Source organism: Theropithecus gelada, chromosome 6 (assembly GCF_003255815.1).
Source record: "Theropithecus gelada isolate Dixy chromosome 6, Tgel_1.0, whole genome shotgun sequence".
Taxonomy (NCBI): domain Eukaryota; kingdom Metazoa; phylum Chordata; class Mammalia; order Primates; family Cercopithecidae; genus Theropithecus; species Theropithecus gelada.
The window spans coordinates 134,508,866-134,519,708 of NC_037673.1; the positions used below are offsets into that span (position 1 = coordinate 134,508,866).

Consider the following 10,843-nt stretch of genomic DNA (forward strand, 5'->3'; position numbering starts at 1 on the left):
ATGTCATCCTTCTGCCAGTCTGAAGGATGCTGCAATTATCCCTACTCTATAAATGATAAGAACCCCCCCCAATTCCTTTCCAGGTGGTAAATGTAAGAAGACCCATGTCAGATACCTTCATTTCGCTGGATGATGCTGTCCCCTCTATGCTCAGCTTATCTAGTCATTAAAAAGCAATATTCCGTTTGTGTAAAGACATTTATTTATAGAGTAAAAGGCTTAGTAAAATATCTAATCGAATTGTCTTTAAATCAAGCCTATGGAACAAAGATGTGGGCAACATTTATGGCATAAACCCAAACCTCAGCTTCCCCTTTTTTTCTTTATATTATGTCCACATGCATCTTTGACTCGTTGGTTGTGAGTTAAGGCATTATTCTTATTTGAAAAGAAAGTAGGGACATGGCAAAGAAGTCCCAGGATCCTCTGTAGGTCAGAGTTCGGGGAGAGGTTGAAACTCTAGAAAAAGTCAGGATAGCAGCTGCAGGTTAGAAAACAGGTTTTCCATCATCCACTGGATTGGCTGGTTCCCCTTCCAGACTACTTGAGCCTTTTCTTTTGTCTAACCAAATATTCAGTACCTAAAGGGTTAAGGAACACATAGCAAGCTATTATGAACCCTGAACGCTGAAGTATTGCAAGTTTTTTTTTTTTTTTTTGGCAAATAGACTCAACTATACTTTTTTCTTTAAAGTATGATGCTACCCAGAAAAGAAACCCACAAATGTCTTCTAGCTACTATATCTTATCCCCTAAAGATGGGAAAGTGTGAACATACATTAATATCAACAGATGAAGCAACCAAAAAATACACAGTGACTCCAGCCTCTTTGAAGTTTAGCCCTTGACTTGAGGCTCCGGAAGCGGGAATTCCCATTACTTGTCTATCCTCAGCTCTCTTGAGAGCTCTTCACTGCTGCCTGCATTCGTAGACGACTTCACTATCAAAGCTGGACTTACTGTGAGGCTCAGGGTTTTCCAAACCAGCTGGCACATTATCAATCCTTCAGGGCCTTAATCACCTTTAAAAGTAAACTCTGAGAACACAAAGTCACCTCAAAATCACCTTTATTCTCATAGAATCTTGATCTGAAATCAAGATTCCAGAGGCTACAGATCTCTACATACACTACCTGAATCTGCTCCAGGACTTCTCGCCGCATCTCCACAGCCATATGGTATACGTGATGATCAGAGTCATTGTACATTACAGCATTTTGGAACATCAGCATCAGGTCTCGCTGGAATTGGGCCATGGTGCGAATCCGACCTTTAGAGAGATTTCTCTTCAGGCTAGTTAAGTCCATGGGTCTGCAGGTGACCAAGAAAAAATAAAGAAAATCAAACCTTTGTGTGGAACATGATAACCTAACATGTTCTCTTGAAGAACTAACCAGTTCTTAATGAAAACAGTAACAAAGATAACAACCCTCATCAGATAATAAAATAGCAACAGCAGTTAATATTTGCCTGTTTATGCCGGGCGCGGTGGCTCACGCCTGTAATCCCAGCACTTTGGGAGGCCGAGGCGGGCGGATCACAAGGTCAGGAGATCGAGACCATCCTGGCTAACACGGTGAAACCCCGACTCTACTAAAAATGCAAAAAATTAGCCGGGCGAGGCGGCGGGCGCCTGTAGTCCCAGCTACTCGGGAGGCTGAGGCAGGAGAATGGCGTGAACCCGGGAGGCGGAGCTTGCAGTGAGCCGAGATCGCGCCACTGCACTCCAGCCTGGGCGACTAAGCGAGACTCTGTCTCAAAAAAAAAAAAAAAAAAAAAAAAAATTTGCCTGTTTACAATAGGCCAAACACTGTATTTCTATACTAACTCAATCCTTTCAATAAACCTGTAAGGTAGGTATCATTAATATCTCCTTTTTTTTTTTTTTTAAAGTCAGAGTTTCACTCTTGTTGCACTTTTTTTTAAAGTCGGAGTTTCACTCTGGTTGCTCCATTGCAATGGAGCAATCTCAGCTCACTGCAACCTCTGCCTCCCAGGTTCAAGCGATTCCCCTGCCTCAGCCTCCAGAATAACTGGGATTACAGGTGTGTGCCACCATGCCCAGCTAATTCTTGGTTTTTTTGTTGTTGTTGTTGCTTTTTTTTGAGACGGAGTCTCGCTCTCTCTCCCAGGCTGGAGTGCAGTGGCACGATCTCAGCTCACTGTAAGCTCTGCCTCCTGGGTTCATGCCATTCTCCTGCCTCAGCCTCCAAAGTAGCTGGGACTACAGGCGCCCACCACCACGCCCGGCTAATTTTTTGTATTTTTAGTAGAGATGAGATTTCACCATGGTCTCAATCTCCTGACCTCGTGATCCGCCCACCTAGACCTCCCAAAGTGCTGGGATTACAAGTGTGAGCCACCACGCCCGGCCATAATATTTGTATTTTTAGTAGAGACAGGGTTTCACCATGTTGGTCAGGCTAGTCTCGAACTCCTGACCTCAGGTGATCCACCTTCCTTGGCCTCCCAAAGTGCTGGGATTACCCCAAAGCATGAACCACCGCCCTTGGCCTTATTATCTCCATTTGACAGATGAAGAAATTGAAATCTAAAGAGGTTAAGTACTCACTGAAAGGCACACAGCCTAAATTCCAATTCAGAGGCAGCCCGACTCCAGAGCCCACAGGTCAAGCCATTATACGATCAGAGGAGCAGTGCTGGCCCCAGGTACCAAAGTTGTAAACAGCAAATAACTACTGTGTGATAAACTTATCATTGGTGCTGTTTACAATGTACAGTCATATATTATTTAATCTACTTCTCTTACTGCACAAATAAAAAGCTAAGAATAATTTTTTCTCCTTTCATGGAGATGAAAAAAGGATCAAGTGAATATTAAAACAATATTAATGAAACACAGAAAGTAGATATATAAGAGAAGGCACAGCAGTGTAGAAAGAAGACCGAACTGCAGGTAAGAATCTGGGGCTTAGTTCTAGCTCTGCTATTAACTGTTGGTTGATCACGAGCAAGTCATGACCAAGCACCTCTGAGCTTTAGTTTCCTCATACCTAAAGAAGTTTGTCTCTGCTGTTTGAACGATGGTATCATTCTGTCGCTGCTGTTTGAATGATGGTATCCCCTCTGGAATTCATATTGAAACTTAATCCCAAGTGCAACAGTATTAAGAGGTGGGGCCTCTGGGAGGTAATTAACTCATGAGTACTCTGCCTTCATGAATGGGATTAGCATCCTTATAAAAGGGCTCCATATCGAAGAGAGTGCCCTCTTACCCTTCTGTCCCTTCTGCCATGTGAGGATACAGTGTTCGTCCCCTCTGCAGAATACAACAAGGCATCACCTTAGAAGCAGAGAGTAACCCACCTCACACACCAAAACTACCAGTGCCTTGATCTTGGACTTCCCAGACTCCAGAACCAAAACAAAGAGAAATAGGTTTCTATTTTTTATAAATTATCCAGCCTGTGGTATTGTACTACAGCAGCACAGACAAGTGACTCTCCAAAGGTCCTATCATGAACTTTTACACTCTATTACCATACAGGTTTATGACAGCATTTTAGATGACCTATGCTATAAAAATCCAAAATAGGCCAAGCATGGTGGCTCACACCTGTAATCCCAGCACTTTGGGAGACAGAGGCAGGAGGATCATGAGGTTAAGAGATTGAGACCATCCTGGCCAACATGGTGAAACCCCATCTCTACTAAAAATACAAAAATTAGCTGGGCGTGGTAGCGCACGCCTGTAGTTCCAGCTACTCGGGAGGTTGAGGCAGGAGAATTGCTTGAACTTGGGAGGCAGAGGTTGCAGTAAGCCGAGATCTCATCATTGCACTCCAGTCTGGTGACAGAGCGAGACTCTGTCTCAAAAGAAAATAAAAAATGCAAAATAGGCTGGGATTACCTGCCTGTAATCCCAGCATTTTGGAAGGCCAAGGTGGAAGGATCATTTGAGACTAGGAATTTAAGACCAACCTGGGCAATATAGTGAGACCCCATATCTACAAAAAATTAAAAAATTCCTCCTTAGTGATATTCTGAAGAAAAATAACATTTCAAACAAAGAAAAAATTTTATTACAATAAAAAAATCAGGCCAGGCACAGTGGCTCACACCTGTAATCCCAGCACTTTGGGAGGCTGAGGTGGGTGAATTACATGAGCCCAGGAGTCCGAGACAAGCCTGGGCACCATGGTAAAACTCTATGTCTACAAAAAAATACAAAAATTAGCTGAGCATGGTGGCACACACCTCTAGACCCAGCTATTAGGGAGGCTGAGGTGGAAGGATTGCTTGAGCCTGGGCAGTTGAGGCTAAGTTATCCATGAAATGTGCCACTGCACTCCAGCCTGAGCGACAGAGTGAGACCTGTCTCAAAAAATAATAAGTAAAAATTTTAAAAATAATAAATTTTAAAATTAGCTAAGTGCAGTAGCACATGCCTATAGTCCCAGCTATTCAGGAGACTGAAGTGGGAAGATTGCTTGAGCCCAGGAAGTCAAGGCTGCAGTGAGCCATGATTGCACCACTGCACTTCAGCAACAGAGTGAGACCCTGTCTCAATTTTTTAAATTTATTTATTTTGATACGAAGTCTCGCTTTGTTGCCCAGGCTGGAGTGCAGTGGCATGATCTCGGTTCACTGCAAGCTCTGCCTCCCAGGTTCACACTATTCTCCTCCCTCAGCCTCCCAAGTAGCTGGGACTACAGTCACGCCTGGCTAATTTTTTTTTTTTTAGTGGAGATGGGGTTTCACCATGTTAGCCAGGATGGTCTCGATCTCCTGACCTCGTGATCTGCCCACCTCAGCCTCCCAAAGTGCTGGGATTACAGGCGTGAGCCACCATGCCTGGCAAAAAAAAAAAAAAAAGTTAAATAAAAAATAAAAATAAAATCCCAAAATACTGAGAGGTGAAGCCAGCTGGCCTTCTTCAGGTGGGGACTTGGAGAACTTTTCTGTCTAGCTAAAGGACTGTAAACACACCAATCAGTGTTCTGTGTCTAGCTGAAGGTTTGTAAATGCACCAATCAGCACTCTGTAAAAACGGACCAATCAGCACTCTGTAAAATGGACCAATCAGCACTCTGTAAAATGGACCAATCAGTAGGATGTGGGCAGGGCCAAATGAGGGAATAAAAGCTGGCCACCCGAGCCAGCACTTTCAACCTGGTGGGGTCCCCTTCCATGGTGGGAAACTTTTGTTCTTTAACTCTTTGCATTAATTCTTGCCGCTGCTCACTCTTTGGGTCCACACGCACTGTCTTTATGAGCTGTAACACTCACCCTGAAGATCTGCAGCTTGGCTCCTGAAGCCAGCCAGACCATGAATCCACTAGGAGGAACAAACAACTCCAGATGTGCCACCTTTAAGAGCTTTAACACTCATCTGTGGCTTCACTCCTGAAGTCACCAAGACCACGAACCCACTGGGAGGAAGAAACTCTGGACCCATCTGAACATCTGAAGGAACAAACTCCAGACACACCATCTTTAAGAACTGTAACACCGTGAGGGTCTGTGGCTTCATTCTTGAAGTCAGCGAGGCCAAGAACCCACCAGAAGGAACCAATTCCGGACACAGTACTACAGTCAACCACTGTGCATAACTTCCGTTTGGATTGACATCTGTGCCTTAGTATATCTATAACTAACTAACTGAATAAATACAGAGTTCCTTTTAAAGTTTGGCTCCAAAAGAATAGTGTCAGAGGCCGGGCGCGGTGGCTCAAGCCTGTAATCCCAGCACTTTGGGAGGCCGAGACGGGCGGATCACGAGTTCAGGAGATCGAGACCATCCTGGCTAACACAGTGAAACCCCGTCTCTACTAAAATACAAAAAAAGCCGCGTGAGGTGGCGGGCGCCTGTACTCCCAGCTACTCAGGAGGCTGAGGCAGGAGAATGGCGTGAACCCGGGAGGCGGGGCTTACAGTGAGCTGAGATCCGGCCACTGCACTCCAGCCTGGGCAACAGAGCCAGACTCCGTCTCAAAAAAAAAAAAAAGAATAGTGTCAGAAACAACCAAAGGCTAATTTAAGATGATAATTAATGAGCAGGCTGGGCACCAAGGCTCACACCTGTAATCCCAGCACTTTGGAAGGCCTAGGCAGGCAGAATGCTTGAGCTCAGGAATTCAAGACCAGTCTGGGCAACACGGCAAAGTTCCGTTTCTACAAAAAAATACAAATATTAGCGGGACCTGGTGGCTCATGCTTATAGTTTTAGCTACTTGGGAGGCTGAGGCTGGAGAATCGCTTGAGCCTGGGAAGCGGATGTTGCAGTGAGCCAAGACTGTACCACTGCACTCCAGCTTGGCAACAGAGTGAGACCCTGTTAAAAAAATATATATATAGAGAGAGAGAGAGAGAGAAAGAGAGAGAATGGATCATGTTACTTAAAAGTGAATAGTACAAAATAAAAAGCCTGTATCATCCTTTTGTTTCCTGCATTCCTTCTTAAATGAAGATATGATACTGAGCTCATCATAACTTCATAAACTTGTTTGGCTATGAAACATATCTTGAGTTTGTAAGTAATAAAAATAACAGATGGGAAATAAAAAATGAAAACGCAGATATAAAAGCAACCAACCTTTCTTTACCCCTTTATCACTGACCTTTTTACCACATCATTGTACCCTGGGGCCTGCCTTTCTGACACAGGCTTCAGAAATGGACTGCTGAACCTGTTAAGGGACAAACCCAGAGAGGGTAAAGAAACCCTAGCAAGGCATTCTAAACGAGAAGAGTAGCTCAGTTCTTAGTACACTTCCTTTAGAAGAATGCAGACTATGATCACCATTCGGAAAAAATCTATTTCTTCCCCCTTGCCAGAGAGTTAAAAAAAAAAAAAACTATAAAATATATATTATTACAATATATTGATCTAGGGCTCAGAAATTTGTTCAGAGTTCCCGAGGCACTGTCTCTGTGAAAAAAGAGAATCCACCAGATTGAAAAGAATATGCATTTTAAATATAAATGTTATGTAATAGGAGCCACTTTCTAGAGGCAATTCAAATGGCACAGCAACTATTTCCTGTACAGACTTGTGAAAGCAGCTGTGGGTACTTTGGGATAAATCAGGCTTAGATATAGAATCTGCCTTTTAACTATGGCTCATTTGAGGGATGAACATATCTCCTTTTATGCTTAAACCCCAATATGTATTACTACTTCAGTTCTGAACATAATCCTATTACCACTTTGGAGACCTACCTGTGACTGGCAATCATCTTCCAGACTGGCAGGAGAGTCTTCTTAAATAGCAAATGATCCTGAACTGGGTCATCCTGGCTTAGATCAGTCCTATGGGGATAAAACATGAAGAAAAGAGACAGTAACTTCACAAATAATATTCTATCTCCCCCAGGTGGGTAATGAGGTTTTCTTTTTTTTTTTTTTGAGATGGAGTCTCGCTCTGCCGCCCAGGCTGGAGTGCAGTGGCCGGATCTCAGCTCACTGCAAGCTCCGCCTCCCGGGTTCACGCCATTCTCCTGCCTCAGCCTCCCGAGTAGTTGGGACTACAGGCGCCCGCCACCGCGCCCGGCTAGTTTTTTGTATTTTTTTTTAGTAGAGACGGGGTTTCACCGTGTTAGCCAGGATGGTCTCGATCTCCTGACCTCGTGATCCACCCGTCTCGGCCTCCCAAAGTGCTGGGATTACAGGCTTGAGCCACCGCGCCCGGCCTGAGGTTTTCTTAAGACATGCTCCTAATTAATACCTGAAGCTTTTTATCTCCCCTTAAGTTATCTGGCCAAGCAGAGTTAGTTATTAATATCTATTGCTTTCTCTTTTAATTTTTTAATTTTATTTTTCTGAGACAGAGTCTTGCTCTGTTGCCCAGGCTGGAGTGCAGTGGCATGATCTCAGCTCACTGCAACCTCTGCCTCCCAGGTTCAAGCAATTCTCCTGCCTCAGCCTCCCAAGTAGCTGGGACTAAAAGTGCAACTAATTTTCATATTTTCCATAGAGTCAGGGTTTTGCCATGTTGGCCAGGCTGGGCTCAAACTCCTGGCCTCAAGTAATCCATCTGCCTCAGCCTCCCAAAGTGCTGGGATTACAGGCATGAACCACCATGCCCAGCCAATTTTTTTTTTGAGACAGGGTCTTGCTCTGTTGCCCAGGCTGAAGTGCAGTAGTGTGATCATGGCTCACTGCAGCCTCAACCTGCTGGGTTCAAGCAATCCTCCTGCCTCAGGCTCCCAAGTAGCTGGGACTCTAGGCACATGCCACCACACCCTGCAACTAATTTCTGTATTTGTTGTAGAGACAAGGTCCTACTATGTTGCCCAGGCTGGATATCTACTGCTTTCTAATAAAGATTTCATATTTAATCTAAATTCTAAGGTAAGAATGTGGAATTTACCATCCAAGACTGTGAACTGCCATAAGATAAAATGTCTCAGATTGGGCCCAGTGCAGTGGCTCACACCTGTAATCCCAGCACTTTGGGAGGCCAAGGTGGGCGGATCATGAGGTCAGGAGATTGAGACCATCCTGGCTAACACGGTGAAACCCCATTTCTACTAAAAATACAAAGAAAACTTAACCGGGCATGGTGGCGGGTGCCTGTAGTCCTAGCTACTTGGGAGGCTAAGGCAGGAGAATGGCATGAACCCAGGAGGCGGAGCTTGCAGTGAGCCAAGATCGCGCCACTGCACTCCAGCCTGGGTGACAGAGTGAGACTCTGTCTCAAAAAAAAAAAAAAAAAAAAGTCTCAGATTGTAGATTTCCTGCTGTTTGTACAGTCACAATATGTCATCTTAGCACGCTATTGCTCATACTTAAGGAGTTATAGAAAAGCAAATGAAGGCATTCCTCACCAATCTACATTTTAAATGGTATCCTATTTGTGTACCAAAAATTGAAATCTAGGCTGGGCACAGTGGCTCAGGCCTATAATCCCAGCACTTTGGGAGGCTGAGGTGGGACTACTTGAAGCCAGGAGTTCAAGACCCAGCCTGGGCAACAAAGCAAGACCCTGTCTCTATGAGAAAAAAAAAAGAAATCTGCTGTTTAAAAAAAAATTATATATATATATATATATATATGCCTGGTTCAGCTGTATATCTTAGACAAAAAACGCTAGAATAATTACTAGTTTTGCCTTACCAGAGACAACTAGGTGGATCTGAAATACACTGAAGAAAAAAAAAAAAAAACAGTTCATACTATATTCTCTCAACAGATGGATCTGACACAGGCCGGAAAAAGAACAATTTATTTATTACCATAACAAAAATAACTTTGCTGGGCATAGTGGCTCATGCCTATAATCTCAGCACTTTGAAAGGCTGAGGCAAGAGAATCACTTGAGGCCAGGAGTCACAGATAAAAACAACTTTGTTTTTCTGCTTTAAAATGTAATTCACTTCATGCCAGATGCAGTGGTTCATTCTTATAATCCCAGGACTTTGGGAGGCCTAGGTAGGGGATCGCTTGAGTCCAGGAGTACAAGACCAGTCTGGGCAATATGACGAAACCCCGTCTCTAACAAAAATACAAAAAAATCAGCTGGGTGTGGTGGTGCACACCTGTGTTCCCAGCTATTCATGAGGCTGAGGTGAGATCACCTGAGCCCAGAAGGCGTAGGCTGAAGTGAGCCAAGATCACACCATTGCACTCTAACTTGGGCAACAGAGTGAGATCCTACCTCAAAAAAAAAAAAATTAATTTTTCTTTGGTTTCCTGTTAAAAAGAACAGCCCCCCATTAAGATTTGAAAATGTGTTCTTTAGTCCTATAATTATCTATACAAAGATGAGACAATTATATAAACCAGAGTGTCCAATCTTTTGGCTTCCCTGGGCTACACTGGAAGAAGAAGAATTGTCTTGGACCACACCTAAAATACACTAACAATAGCTGATGAGCTGGAAAAGAAAAGAAAAGAAAAAAAAAGTCAATGCATAAATCTCATAATGTTTTAAGAATTTGTGTTTGGCCCTATTCAAAGCTGTCCTGGGCTGCAGGCTAGGGATTAGACAAGCTTGACATAAACAATCCCCTAAGAGACGTGAAAAAGAAACAAAGATCACAAACTTCAAAATAATTTTTTTCTTTTCTTTTTTTTTTTTTGAGACGGAGTCTTGCTCTGTTGCCCAGGCTGGAGTGCAGTGGTGCGATCTCGCCTCACTGCAAGCTCCGCCTCCCAGGTTCACACCATCCTCCTGCCTCAGCCTGCCGAGTAGCTGGGACTACAGGCGCCCACCACCATGCACAGCTAATTTTTTGTAGTTTTAGTAGAGATGGGTTTTCACCATGTTAGCCAATATGGTCTTGATCTCCTGACCTTGTGATCCACCCGCCTCGGCCTCCCAAAGTGCTAGGATTACAGGCTTGAGCCACCGTGCCCGGCCTTCTTTTTTTTCTTGTTTTGTTTTTTGAGACAGGGTCTTGCTCTGTCACCCAGGCTGTGTAGTGACATGATCATAACTCACTGTAACCTTCACTTCCCAAGTTCAAGCAATCCTCCTGCCTTGGCCTCCTGTGTAGCTGGGACTACAGGTGCATGCCCCCACACCCAGTAAATTTTGTTTATTTTTTGTAAAGATGAGGTTTCACCATGTTGCCCAGGCTAGTCTCAAAATCCTGAGCTCAAGCAATCCTCCTGCATCAGCCTCCCAAAGTGCTGAGATTACAGGTGTGAGCCACTGTGCCTGGCCTAATTTTTTCTTTAAAAAAAAAATTTTTTAAGCCTCTCCCTTGTCTCCTACATCAAAATAATTTTCCATTTCAAGTTCATAAAAGCTATTTTAGGCCGGGCGCGGTGGCTCAAGCCTGTAATCCCAGCACTTTGGGAGGCCGAGATGGGCGGATCACGAGGTCAGGAGATCGAGACCATCCTGGCTAACACGGTGAAACCCCGTCTCTACTAA

The 10,843-nt window shown here is 44.1% G+C and overlaps 1 protein-coding gene across 1 annotated transcript in view; it reads right to left on the minus strand.

The window, feature by feature from the left end:
* Positions 1-179: 179 nt before the first annotated feature.
* Positions 180-10,843, minus strand: part of BRD8 (bromodomain containing 8) — a 42,596-nt gene continuing 31,932 nt past the window's right edge. Inside the window, 4 exon segments of the mRNA XM_025386971.1 lie at positions 180-581; positions 1,134-1,311; positions 6,582-6,650; positions 7,183-7,272. Coding sequence (XP_025242756.1) covers positions 489-581; positions 1,134-1,311; positions 6,582-6,650; positions 7,183-7,272 — 430 coding nt within the window. The 3' untranslated portion in view covers positions 180-488.